The 14,427-nt window shown below is 44.5% G+C and overlaps 1 protein-coding gene across 1 annotated transcript in view; it reads left to right on the top strand.

Moving 5' to 3' along the window:
- PIGN (phosphatidylinositol glycan anchor biosynthesis class N) overlaps window positions 1–14,427 on the top strand; it is a 95,992-nt gene that overhangs the window by 32,449 nt on the left and 49,116 nt on the right. The window contains exons 9-13 of the mRNA XM_081206730.1: window positions 2,128–2,244; window positions 4,508–4,548; window positions 6,828–6,887; window positions 8,105–8,197; window positions 10,044–10,099. Coding sequence (XP_081062856.1) covers window positions 2,128–2,244; window positions 4,508–4,548; window positions 6,828–6,887; window positions 8,105–8,197; window positions 10,044–10,099 — 367 coding nt within the window. The remainder of the gene's footprint in view (window positions 1–2,127; window positions 2,245–4,507; window positions 4,549–6,827; window positions 6,888–8,104; window positions 8,198–10,043; window positions 10,100–14,427) is intronic.

The raw sequence follows: 14,427 nt of genomic DNA, 5'->3' as shown, positions 1-14,427 counted from the left end.
GTACCCATCCACTCAAGTAGGCTTCTTAATGCAAAAAAAAACCCCAGATTGCTTCCCCGGTTTTAGTTAATTTATTGAAAACTGTTTCTCCTTTGCTTTATATACAGAAATGCCACATACCGTATTTTTCGCCCCATAGGACGCACCGGCCCATAGGACGCATCAAGTTTTTTGGGGGGAAATAAGGAAAAAAAAATTATTCCCCCCAGGCGCTTGTGGGGCAGGCAGCGGGGAGAAGCGCTCTTCTCATCAGGTCCGGGGACAGCAAGGAGACGCAGCGCGTCTCCCTGCTGTCCCCGGAGTGATGGGGCAGGCAGCGGGGAGAAGCGCTCTTCTCCCCCCCGCCCACCTGGAGATCAGGTCCGGGGACAGCAGGAAGACGCGCTGCGTCTCCCTGCTGTCCCCGGAGTGGTGGGGCAGGCAGCGGGGAGAAGCGCTCTTCTCCCCGCCGTCAGCCTCCAAACCACTTCGGGAGACAGCGGGATGGCGGAGTTCCGCCTCCCTCTGTCCCCCGACCTTGTGGGGCTGGCGCTGGGGCTCTCCTGAAGCCTGGAGAGCGAGAGGGGTCGGTGCGCACCAACCCCTCTCACTCTCCAGGCTTCAGTGAAAGCCTGCATTCGCCCCATAAGACGCACCCACATTTCCCCTTCATTTTTGGAGGGGAAAAAGTGCGTCTTATAGGGCGAAAAATACGGTATTTCCTTTTTTTCTTGGACACATTCTGTGAAGTGATAGAAAGAGAGGTCAGAGGAGAGAGGTCAAGCAGCAAAGTCTGCTTTGGTGACCCAAGCAGTAAGAAGCATTTGATAAAGAGAGTGTCCCGCCACTCAAAATGTGTTAGGAACAGAAATACTTGTGTATCTTTCTCGTGTAAGGATATTGTTTGCATTTGGTTAGAATGCCTATGGTTTATTACATTTGTAATCCACAACTCAACCCAGGGCTGTATACAATATTAAAAAGGCACACGTCAACACAACCCCCTCCCAACCCCTATAAAACAAAAATACGGAGCATATCCGAAAATCCAGCACCAATGTGAGACTGTGTGGTGCAGTGGTTAAAGTGCTGGACAAGGCCCTGGGGTTAAAATTTCCACTCAGCCATCAAGCTCATTGGGTGACCTTTGACCAGTCACTGTCCTTCAGCCTGACCTACCTCATAGAGTTGCTGTGCAGTTTAAATGGGAAGCAGGAGAAACTTGTACAGTGGTACCTTGGGTTAAGAACTTAATTCGTTCTGGAGGTCCGTTCTTAACCTGAAACTGTTCTTAATCTGAGGTATCACTTTAGCTAATGAGGCCTCCCACTGCCGCCGCACGATTTCTATTCTCATCCTGAAGCAAAGTTCTTAACCTGAGGTACTCTTTCTGGGTTAGCGGAGTCTGTAACCTGAAGCTTCTGTAACCTGAAGCATCTGTAACCCGAGGTAACACTGTACATCACTTTGACCTCCTTGCAGGAAAGGTGGACTCTAAATGTAAATCTGATTGAACAAATGTTGGTTACTCTATGACACCTAGAAGCAGCTAGCATAGGAGACAACAGTATTTTTGTGCCGAGGAAATTCTGCAGCCACAGTGCCCACAATAGAAAAGATACTGTTTTACATAGGACCACCCGTGTGTGTGTGTGTGTGTGTGTGTGTGTGTGTGGATAAGACAGAAGCAAACCTTCAAATACCTTGATCTCAAGCCATATAGAGTTTTGCAGACTAACATTAGCACCATAAATTGGCTTTGGTAGCAGGTAGGCAGTGCAGATCTTTTAAGAATAGGTGTCACACGACCCTGCTTTACAGTGCTAGTCAAGTTGCCTGGCTGCTGTGTTTGGCAGCTTCTAGACTGTCTTCAAGGGAAGCCCCAAACGGAACACATTGCAGCAGTCTAGTCAAGAGCTTCCCATAAGCCACATGGGCACAGAAGAATCAACCAAGTTTCCATATAGAAATGCAGCATTTGACACATCCATTTAACATTAGGCGTCCTCTGAGGTTCCTGAGTGGGTAACACTAGACAAGTTCAAATGTTTTAAAAGGTACAACCTTAACGGTTTATTGTTCTGTGTTAAGGTCCATTGCAGGGGCAGCAATTCATTATGAAGTAATTCTAACTTTGTTTTCTTTTAGGGGTTCACGGGGCTGGCCATCCATCAGAAACATTAACACCACTCGTTGCTTGGGGAGCAGGAATCAACTCTCCACAAAAAGTCGCCTCGCAACAGTATGAAGACACTTTTTTAAAAGGTAGATAGGATTATATGTGTGGGCAGGGCTTTTCAGACGGAACTCGCCGGAACTCAGTTCTGGCACCTCTCAGGTGGCAATAAGGGAACAAGGGTGAATTCCAGCACCCATTTTTCTAGAAAAAATAGCACTGTATGCGGGTCATATTTTTTCTGTATGCTTTTAAAATACAAGGGGCGTAATAACCTTTTATCTTGGGGTAATCTCCCTGGCACTATTAAGATGTTTGTTGGACCTCAATGCCTGTCAGCCCCAGCCAAGATGGGCCGTGGTTGGGAATGATGGGAGTTGTAGTCTGGAGGGTGCCATGTCCCTCATTTTATCTTCTTAGCTGCCAGAGGTAAATTGGTATATTTATCAGAAAACGGAAGTCGCTTCATGACTTCAGGGATATGAATGCAGGCATCTAATCCAAGCCCACTGGACTTCACTGTGTACAGTGCTACCTCAGAACTTGAACGGCTCTGTTGCCAAACGTTTTGGCTCCCGAATGCCGAAAACCCGGAAGTAAGTGCTCCGGTTTTCGAATGTTCCTTGGAACACAAACGTCCGACATGGCTTCCGCTGTGCAAAAACCTAGCTATCGGCCAATCGGAAGCTACGCCTCAGAACTTGAACGTTTTGAAAGTCGAATGGTCTTCCGGAGTGGATGATGTTTGAGTTCCAAGGTACCATTGTACTACCAAATGCCATTAGTAAGTCATAAAATAAATTAATTCCACATTTACTTACCAGGGACCTTTTGTTATGAGAAAACACATTTGGAGCATCCCATATAGTAGGACAATGCAGATGAGGGTTAATTAATTAATAAAAACAACAATAATAATTTATGATAAATATGATAAAATGAAAAGGCAAACAATATAACCAAGGGGCTGCGGTGTTTTATTTTGAGAGCTCAAACTGCTTCACATACATTCTTATAAAACTATCCAGAAAGTAGGGTGGGTAATTGGAACTCATGTTACTGATGGAGGAGGCCTGAGGCTGAAGAAATGTGGCCTGAGGTCAAGATATGGACAGACCCAATTGTCCACACAATCTTTCCTCCCCCCAAAACCCAGAAAATTTAATTGTAGCTTTGCTTTGTTCTTATTTCAGCTTGGAAACTGTGGTTCAAGCCGAGGCTTGATCCAAAGCATTTAAATTGGCTTCATAGCATGGCATCTACCTAGCCTGTTAACCATACTTTCCCAGTTGAAATAAAAAAGGGAAACTGTAATTACTTGCTGCTTGTGTGCTAGCTCAAACAAGGGCTGCATGCACAGCTAAAGGTTTTGTTGGTATCTGCTTAGAGTGGCTAGGGAAACCCAGCCAGATCGGCAGGGTAGAAATAATTATTTTATTATTATTATTATTATTATTATTATTATTATTATTATTATTATTATTATTATTATTAAGCCCAAGATATTATGTGACTCTTGGGTTGGTGCTTTGGGTTTCTTGTTGTTGCTGTTATTGATATTAAGCTTTTGTATCTTTATTCCTAGTTTTTATAATGATTTACATGGAAATCGTTCAATTACAGTTGTATACTTTTTGATGTGTTTCATTTATTGCTTACTTTTGCTATGTTTTTAATTATGTACAACAACAACAAATCTTTATTACGGTCGTAGACCAGCATAAGGAGGGAGGGGTACAATCATTTAAAATCTAAAAACGTTTGTTTGTTTGTTTTTAAACTAAACTAAAAGGAGTTAAAACAGAAAGTATATATAAAAGTCTATAAGAATCCAAAAGAAGCTAACGGAGTCTAAAAGAAGGGTTAGGAACATTAGAGAAGAGTGAAAGAGCGTAAAAGGTTAGTATATATAAGACTACAGCTATCAATCTACAGAGCACTCTTAATATGAGTGCTCCTTATATCTAGTTTATGGCACAGATTTAATTATGTAAAATCTTTTGAGTATGGTTTGAAGTATGGAAAAGCAGCATACAAATTAAAACCTGTGAACAAGGTAGGATCTTAAAGTGGCTCGAAGTTTTACGCCTCTGACTTCATTTTCAAAACTTGATACAGTAGTTAAAATTTGTCTTTCTGTGGCTTTAAAAAGGTGGAATAGTTTACTTTAAGTAAATTCCTTAGATTTTTGTTCTGAGGCAAAGCATGACTCTCGTTTCAGCAGCAAAAAAGTGTGTTATGGAGCAGAAGAGAGCAACAACTCATTAAGCATCAATTTCCCCCTCAGATCTGTTCATGTCGGTTAGGCCTGTGTTGCAAATGGTCTTTAATTCTCTCTTTATCCTTTCGTAGATTGGAAACTGGAGACCTTAAAGCGGCAAGATGTCAACCAGGTACCTTACAGCTGATTAACATTTGTCTTTAATTTAAGCTACCACAAGACATGCAGGTGGGAGAATGATTTATAGCGATAGCAAAAACGTTTTTTTAAAATAGCCAGGTAATTTGATTTTATTTGTTCCGATCAATATGGAACTGGGCAGGCATGACAACATTTTCAATATGCTAACCGGAGGGAAGAGATTGAAAGCATGCCGAACACTTCCTTTCCCTTTTGTGGGCAAATCTCCCTCTCTGTTCCATCACACCTACGGCATAATGTTACTGTCGGCCAGCACTAATGCTATAATGAGGATCGCCCTTAATACTCAGAGTTTGTAACTGGGTTTGCAAACCCTTTTAACGGGGCAACTCATGGAACATTTATTTAATGTTTTATTGTGTTTTCTATATGCGTATGTTGGCAGCGTCCCCAATTGGCTGAGGCAGCCCAGTCAGATCTGGGCAGGGTACAAATTATAAAATTATTATTATTATAAGATGGCTACATCACTCCAGTCAGTTTTCCAACAATTCTCATTTTCCATAGTGTTTCCTCCTAACGTAATGTCGCAATGTAAAGGTAAAGGTACCCCTGCCCGTACGGGCCAGTCGTGACCGACTCTAGGGTTGCACGCTCATCTCGCTTAAGAGGCTGGGAGCCAGCGCTGTCCGAAGACACTTCCGGGTCATGTGGCCAGCGTGACGAAGCAGCTCTGGCGAGCCAGCACCAGCGCAGCACACGGAAACGCCGTTTACCTTCCCGCAATAAAGCGGTACCTATTTATCTACTTGCACTTTGACGTGCTTTCGAACTGCTAGGTGGGCAGGAGCTGGGACCGAACGACGGGAGCTCACCCCACCGCGGGGATTCGAACCGCCGACCATACAATCGGCAAGTCCTAGGCACTGAGGTTTTACCCACAGCGCCACCCGCATCCCATCCGTATGTATGTCACAATGTATGGTTGCATAAATTTTGTTTAAACAAGCAAAAGCTCTGGAGAACTCAAGATTTAAACAGGTATGTTCAAAGTCCATTTTGGGGACATCATCCGGCCCCCTGGCTGGTTTCATCCGGCCCCTGTGGCAGTTTACTTCTTGGGGTCAAATCCCAAAAAAGTTCAACAATTTCAATCCTTAAAAAAAACTGGCCCTCTTTGAAAAAAGTTTGGGCAACCCTAGCCTAGGTCATCTTATTTTATCTCTTGCTTTCTTCTTACTCTTGCAAAAACACACACAAACCTCCACTGCAATCTTTCCCTTTAACGGACTACGCTTTTGTTCTTTATTTATGGCATTGATTGTCTGTTGCTGTACACCTGTATTGAACCTACTGCATGGAACTGTACTAAAAGCTGGTAGTCTTTCAATTAATAAAATTGTGCTCTAATGAATTGTAAAAACGAAAAGAAAAAGATGGCTACCTCAATGGCTCGGATCAGAAGTAGTATACCGCTGAATGCCAGTTGCTGATGAACGACAGTGGGCGAGAGCTATTGCCTTCACATCCTGCTTATAGTTTTTGCAGAGGCTCACTGTGGGATGCTGAATGCTGGACTGGATAGCAGAGCCCTTGCTACTTTGCCCATTGCACAGCCACAGTTAGGAGATTGAGAACATTATGTCTGCAAAGGTCCTAGGCAGCATTCATCCTAGTGCATCCTTGATCGCCTTGTGCCTGCCCACCCCCCTGCCAAAAGCACAGAGCCCCTCTTGTTCTAGGCATTATGTAACGTTTGTCTCCCTTCTGTGCTGACCTACATTTCAATTTTCCTAAAACCAGTAAAACGTGGACAGTATTATTTCGAAGACCTATAGTCTGCAGCAAGTTTTAAAGGACCTCACACTTTGTTTGCATCAAAATGGATTTTTCTACTTTGTAATTTTACAGCGGGATGCAGGTGGCACTGTGGGTTAAACCAAAGAGCCTAGGGCTTGCCGATCAGAAGGTCGGTTGTTCTAATCCCCGCGACGGCGTGAGCTCGGTCCCTGCTCCTGCTAACCAAGCAGTTCGAAAGAACATCAAAGTGCAAGTAGATAAGTAGGTACCACTCTGGCGGGAAGGTAAACGGCGTTTCCGTGCGCTGCTCTGGTTCGCCAGAAGCGGCTTAGTCATGCTGGCCACATGACCTGGAAGCTGTACGCCGGCTCCCTTGGCCAATAAAGCGAGATGAGCGCCGCAACCCTGAGTCGTCCATGACTGGACCTAATGGTCAGGGGTCCCTTTACCTTTACTAATTTTACAGCACTTTGCTTCACAGCCTTAAACTGAGTGTATTTTTCTCCGCAGGCTGATATAGCACCGCTGATGGCTTCACTTATTGGAGTCCCTTTCCCCCTGAACTCTGTGGTAAGATACATGCTAGTTGGTGGGTTTTTTCTTCTTCTCCTGGTTATGCAATTAGAATCCTTGAACCAACCTGTCAGGGAACTGCCATCAGCTCAGGAGCGAGAGGTGGAAGGGCAGTTGGTGAGGGAAGCCACGCCTCCAGTGGGGAAGGGATGCAGGGCTCGGAAGATGCAAGAGAGAGCCGCAACCCGAACCTGAGCAAACCGGGGGGGGGGGGGAGGCAGGTCCCCCTTTGCCCACGCCCTTTCTGCGCAGTCGGTTTATGCACAGAGAGGGGAGGCGTGGGATGGGGGTCAAAAGACTGCTCTGCTGGGGAAAGTTTAAGGACTGCCCACTCCCAGATTCTGCTAGCGACTAAGCAGACATGGAATTGAGACGTTCTGCACTGTGAATGTTTTGCACAGATAATAAAGCCTTGAAAAGACTAGTGGGGGTCTTGCCTGTTCGCTCTCGAGCAACCACGCCAGCACACATAACACAACCCTTGCAAGGAAAAATGGGGGCATAAATATTTTTAATAAATAAACATCATATCACCAGTGGCGGAGCCAGTGTGGTGTAGTGTTCTGGTGGTGTAGGGTTCGCGTCTCCGCTCCTCCACATGCAGCTGCTGGGTGACCTTGGGCTAGTCACACTTCTCTGAAGTCTCTCAGCCCCACTCACCTCACAGAGTGTTTGTTGTGGGGGAGGAAGGGAAAGGAGAAGGTTAGCTGCTTTGAGACTCCTTTGGGTAGTGATAAAGTGGGATACCAAATCCAAACTCTTCTTCTTCTTCATGCTCCGGCACCAGGGGGTAGAGAGCAGGCGTGGGCGTGGCTGGCATGCATCCTGGGGGCGTGGTGCACATCAGTTAAGCATGTTGCTCTCTTTTTTTGTGATGGGTCAGTGCGATGTCAGTGGTGTGGGGTCATGGCCATGGGGCAGGGGAGAGACTGGTAGGTGAGATCCTGCTGCCATTCAGTGTATAATGACTTGGTACTGTAGAGTAGCATTTTCTCCTTCCCCACAGAAACTGCTTACATGTTTTTCTAGTCTTGGCTTCATTGAATCATCGAATTGTAGAGGGTCATCTAGTCCAACTTCTTGCAATGCAGGAATATGCAGCTGTCCCTTACGGGGACTGAACCTGCAATCTTGGTGTTATCAGCACCACACTCTTAACCAACTGAGCTATCCATAATGTGTCCATAAAACATGGGTTTTGGTGCCTTTTTCAGGGGAGTCTACCTCTGGAGTACCTGAACAACACCGCTCTTTTTAAAGCAGAGAGTATGTTTACGAATGCTGCTCAGATTCTTGAACAATTTAAGGTAAATGAAATATTGCTCAAATGCAAACATTACACATCTGTCTAAATACATGCAGTGGAAAAATAGCTTATAAAAGCAATTACAGTGGAGAGAGCGAGAACGTGCATTTAAATACTCAAGACTGCAATTTAAAACAATAAAATAATTATTCTAAGATGTTGAATTTATAAATAAGAAGCAGCAGCATCAAGTAATTTTAGTTTAAATCCCTGCATCTGTTTTTTTACTGTAACAGCTTGATACTTTTCATTGACTTAAGGATAAATGTAAATATTTCACGATACTTGTGGTGTTGTGTATAATACTGTATTAGAATGAGGAGTTTAAGGGACAAACTCTGGCTAGCCAGTGTGAATTGTTGCCACTGAAAGCAATGCATTCTACCAGCGGGGTCAGATGGGTCCTGGAATTGAATTCCAATCTCGCTAATGACTATTGCTGGCAATCCTCAAAGTGTTCTGCTGGCACGGGTCCTATTCAAGCAACTGGGACTTGACTCGCCAGCATTTGCAGAGTTGGGGTTTGCATTTCCTCTTCAGCCGGGTTTGGAACATTCCCGTTACAATCTGTGCATACGGCTTCTGGTACATGCCAAAGAAAGCAGAAAAACCAAAAGTTCCCAAGCTCAAGCCATTCATCTGTTTCAGACCAAGAGACTAGCTCCCATAGGTGCCTGTCTGCTCTTTAAGGTCATTAAAAGAGGACCTCTTACGTGTCTGAAGTATGTTTCAGTGCAACGAAGGAGGGGGCCTTCTTACAAAATGTGCCTAGATTTTGAAACTCCTCCTGAACCCGGCTAACGTTGTGCACCCTCCTTGTTTGTTTGTTGGATTTCAACTTCTATCACCCTTGGCAGTTGACCATGCTAACTAGGGCTGATGGGAGATGCGAGTCCACCAGTGTCTGTATCTAGTTTGTGGTGTGAATTTTAGCCTCACTGAATGTTTAGGAAACACAGGATATAGATAGGTAGGTAGGTAGGTAGGTAGGTAGGTAGGTAGGTAGATAGATAGATAGATAGATAGACAGACAGTTGTACCTTGGAAGTCAAACAGAATCTGTTCTGGAAGTCCATTCGACTTCTAAAGCGTTCGGAAACCAAAGCGCAGCTTCTGATTGGCTGCAGGAAGCTCCTGCAGCCTATAGGAAGCCGTGGAAGCCCTGTGAGATGTTTGGCTTCCAAAATAATGTTCGAAAACTTGAACACTCACTTCCGGGTTTCGATCGCAAGGCACGACTCTCTCTCTCTCTCTGTGTGTGTATCTATCTGGATGAGAGTGGCTCACACAAGAATGGTCTGCTCCTGGACATCTATACTGAGGGGAAGGCATAAGTTGCTGCTCCTGGTTCTTATGCCTCTCTTTGGGTAAATTTTTGGACTATATTGCTCCTAGATGTCTTCACTCAAGGAGTCAGAACCAGGTATAACATGGAGTTTCTAGGACACCACCAGAGCAAATTAAATTTGGGTTTATCCATTATGGGAAGGAAAGCTGGTGTAGGTGTAACCTTAGTCGATCTCTTAAGAGACTTGTAGTGGTCCACTCAAAGGACCCTGAGGTACTGCTCACCGTGCCTCTCCTAACTCCTCCCTTCTCAAACCATATATATGAATCCTTCTCCCCCACTGGCTGTATTTAGGGCTGCACACTTACCTGGAAGTAAGCCTCACTGAACACTGAGGCTTGCGTCTGAGGAAACATGCTCAGACTGCATTTTAAAAAATAAAAAATACTGTGTATGATAGATGCAGAAGGTTGGCATGTGACTCCATATTTTCCGTAATTCATTTCCTTAACAGCATACAGTACACTGCTTTTTGTTTAAACCTGTCGTTCTTTCTCAGATTAAGATGGCACAGAAGAAGAAAAGCACACTCTCATTCCTGTTTTCACCATTCAAGTAAGGGTTTCCTCAATGTTACTGTGTTTCCTTAAACACATTTTTAAAAAATCTCTCTGCTTTTCTATCAAATACTGATGATAAAGGAATAACCGGACTGATAGGGATATTTACTGAGCTGCGTGGGATCAGTGCTTGGATTGAGAAAATGTAAACACTTAAAAGCAGAGCTAGGTGGGCCCAATATGATGTAAATAATTATGACGTGGTGGGGTGTTGTGAGGATAAATATTTAGAGGAGGTCATGAATATCAGTGCCAGCTGCAGGCTTAGCCCAGTTTACTCCTGATTTTATTACCAATTGCCATGGGAAGTAGGAGAAGATAGACCCAAGTTGTTGGCTCAGGAGGATGACTTGAGGAAGTGGACTATGATACTCTGAAAGGGAAAAACTGAGCAAGCATAATACTCACTGCTTCTGTCTCTATCTCCCTCTAGAGATGGGAGATAAATTACAAAGGGACTGTGTAGCTGACATCTGCTTCCTATTTACCACAAACAATTTAATCCTGCTTTTTCCAAGTATTTTGCGACACCAGCCAATAAGACCATAAGAGCATAGTACAGACGTCGTCAATTAAAAACACTCTAAATTAAAAGAACCACAGAAATGACTGAGTGCTACCAGGTCCCTGTTGGAAGAAGAGGAGTTTTGCGAACCTCTCTGAACATTTAATGACGCGATGTTCAGAAAGAAGGAAACCTGTGGCAGCAAATGACTCTTTGTTGTTTACTGTCCTAATATACTGCAAAGACATAACGGGCAGCAGTGTCTGTTGGCCAGACCTCAGTTGCTGAGTGGGCTTCTTAGAACATATTGCCATATCCATAGTAAAGCATATTCTAAAGAAGAATGACCGGAATCACAACTCGGAATGAGTGCTAAGAATTCTCATAACAGTTCCTTTAACTCCCTCTGAGAACTATGGTCCGCAGGACTTTTTGCGGAGAAGAAATAATTTATAAAGCAGTTTTCCTTTGTAGTGAGCATATTCCCTACACCAGTGTTTCCCAAACGTTTTTGGGCAACGGCACACCTGTGTACTAAAAAAAAAAATCTCGCGGCACACCACCATTAAAGCCCCGCCCCGTGACGTCAGCGCGCAGCGTCACGCCGGGAGGGACGCACAAAAGTGAACGTTTTTTCCCTCGGCAGCTCCTCTCAGCTGCGCTCAATCCGCCTCGGAGCGCAGGAGCGATGCCTCTCTCTGGCTCTCCCTCCGTGCAGGCTGAGGGAGGGAGGGAGGGGCGCGTGTGACCCGTCTCTGCTGGGAGACCAAACCCAGCGAGACAGAGTCGCGCGGAGGCGCCCAGGCAGCGCTGCCGGCTGCGAGGAGGAGCGCCAGGCAGCAGCAGGAGGCGCGGCCTCTCCTCGCCGCCCCCGCCCCGCCTCTCGCCGCCCGACTCGCCCGCCTCCCTCCAGGCATCTCGCGGCACACCAGCCGGTGTCTCACGGCACACTCGTGTGCCGCGGAACACCGGTTGGGAAACACTGCCCTACACTCAGCACTTTGAGCATCTCTCTGAATTTTAATAAAGGGGGGGGGACAAGCTAAAATGTACAAAATAGCCCCACCCACGTACATTCCTGATAGAGGAAGCGAAGCTGTCATAGAATTCACATTCATAGAATCCTAGAGTTGGAAGAGACCCTGAGGACCATCTAGTCTAGGATCTTTATATATTTAATGTGTTATATGCTGGATCTTCTCCCCCAAAATCCCTCTGGTCCCAAAGAGATGAATAAGTAGCCTGCAGACCACTATTAGAATAAAAACAGCGACCAAGATATTTTTCTTAGCGTTATTGCATGCAGTGCTTATATCACAAGAGTGCTATGCATGCATTAGGTCAGTCAGCCTTACCTTGTAAGGTAGATCAATATTTTTATCCCCATGTTTCAGTGGAGCCAGGCTGAAAGTTTGTAGTGAATGGCTTGCCTCAGGCCATCATCATCTAGCGAGCTCTTCTTGTCCAAGATAAGGATTGAATTTGGGAGCTTCTCTGGTTCAACTCTCTGTCTCTTAACCACTGCATTCCTCTAGGCCATGGGTAGGCAAACTAAGGCCCGGGGGCCGGATCTGGCACAATCACCTTGGGAATCAGCATGTTTTTACATGAGTAGAATGTGTCCTTTTACAGCCTGTTTTTCCATTTATTTTATTTCACAAAATGTATACACTATTTGATTTTTAAAACAACAACAACCCCCAGAGTGGTTTACAAACACACAAAAACCAATAGTATTATTGGTAAGAACAATAAAGATAGCTATTTAAGACATTCAAAATAATAATAATAATAATAATAATAATAATAATAATAATAATAATTATTTATACCCCGCCCTCTCCAGCCAAAGCTGGGCTCAGGGCGGCTAACAAGCAATAATAAAAACAAGTTGAATGAATACAACTTAAAAACAAGATTAAAATACAACATTGAAACATTGAAACATTGAAACATTAAAATGCAGCCTCATCACAGGAGGAGAAAGGAAAAAAGGAAAAAGAAAGAGGGGGAGGGAATCAAATTGACTCCACGCCAAAGGCCAGGCAGAACAACTCTGTCTTACAGGCCCTGCGGAAAGAAATCAGATCCTGCAGGGCCCTGGTCTCATGAGACAGAGCGTTACACCAGGCTGGAGCCAGAGTTGAAAGGCCCTGGCTCTGGTTGAAGCTAATCTAACTTCCTTAGGGCCCAGGACCACTAAGGTGTTGCTATTTATAGACCTTAAGGTCCTCGGTGGGACATACCGGGAGAGGCGGTCCCATAGGTACGAGGGTCCTAGGCCGTGAAGGGCTTTAAAGGTCAAAACCAGCACCTTAAATCTGACCCTGTACTCCACCGGGAGCCAGTGATTAAAAGATTAAAACCAGCAACAAACTAAAAACAACAACACTGTACACATGTGTACCTGTTTCACTGGAACAGCTTTTTTATTTTTATGCATGCTTGGCCTTTGCAACATGGAGAGTTTACTTTAAATTATTACTTGTGGCAATCTTCTCCTGCTTTCCTCATTAAGCCCCGTTCACTCGAAAGTGTCTTGCATCACGTCTTTCAGACCTTGAGGCTAAAGTTGCTATTTCTATTCCCTGCTGAATTCTTCTGACTCTGCTGCAATGTTGGCCAGAGGAGTTGCTGTGGATCACATTTTTTCCTCCCTCTGGCCTTTAATTGACCCTGACTCTTTAATTTATTTACATGCAAAATACATAAGTGTGCAAATTCTCTCTTCCCAGCTTATAAAAAATAATCTGCTTTGTTGTCATGAGCGGCTTAGATATTTCATCTCACCAATTTATGCCCATTGAGAAACTTACTGTTTTTTTAACAGTGGTACCTCAGGTTACATACGCTTCAGGTTACATACGCTTCAGGTTACAGACTCCGCTAACCCAGAAATAGTGCTTCAGGGTAAGAACTTTGCTTCAGGATGAGAACAGAAATCATGCTCCAGCGGCGCAGTGGCAGCAGGAGGCCCCATTAGCTAAAGTGGTGCTTCAGGTTAAGAACAATTTCAGGTTAAGAACAGACCTCCGGAACGAATTAAGTATTTAACCGGAGGTACCACTGTACTTCTTTTAATGTGTGTGTTTTAAGTAAGGGGGTTAGAAACAAACTCGTGTATGGTAGCATGTGCTAAGCACAGATTTCCCCCTTTCAAATTGTTGGGTTTGTTTGCTTTTACTTGTTTTATAAGGTTTAGTGACATCCCACCCCACAGGAAGAAAGCCCTATCTGCAGAGATGGCCTCTTTCAAAAGAGCTATTCATCAATGGTTCTTCATTTTCATCACAGACTTGGTGTCTGAACTGTCAATTTCTCTTTTCTTTAGTGGGAGACATGAATGATGTGGTGGAAATATTAATTTTGTCATCTATATTCCCAGTGAGAGCTACTAACATCCCCTAAGGGACAATTTACAAGCCTTTGCACAATTAGTGCTGATGTTTAGTTACATAATTAATTGTTCTTACACAGGAACGATGTTGTTTATATTCTTGTAACGAAACAGATTCCCCTCCACCCTCCCATTGTTGACGATAAGCCTCTACAGTTTTCGAGGCTATAATCTCAAGTCTCTTGGGCTTGCTCAGTATTACATCGGTGCAGTGATCTGTAAGATGCAGTGAACATCCATTCAAACCTCCCAGATTTTCATACTTGTTGCCTACATATACAGTGGTACCTCTACTTAGGTTCACCTCCGGTTACGTATCCTTTGGGATATGTACGTGGCAAACCCGGAAGTATTTTTCTGGGTTTCGCCCAGCGCATGCGCAGAAGTGCTTAACCGCACCACACGCATGTGCAGAAGTGGT

This window comes from Podarcis bocagei, assembly GCF_964188305.1.
Source record: "Podarcis bocagei genome assembly, chromosome: 8".
NCBI lineage: Eukaryota > Metazoa > Chordata > Lepidosauria > Squamata > Lacertidae > Podarcis > Podarcis bocagei.
The sequence above is the reverse complement of the archived record's forward strand: the minus strand, read 5'-3'. Positions and strand labels throughout refer to the sequence as shown.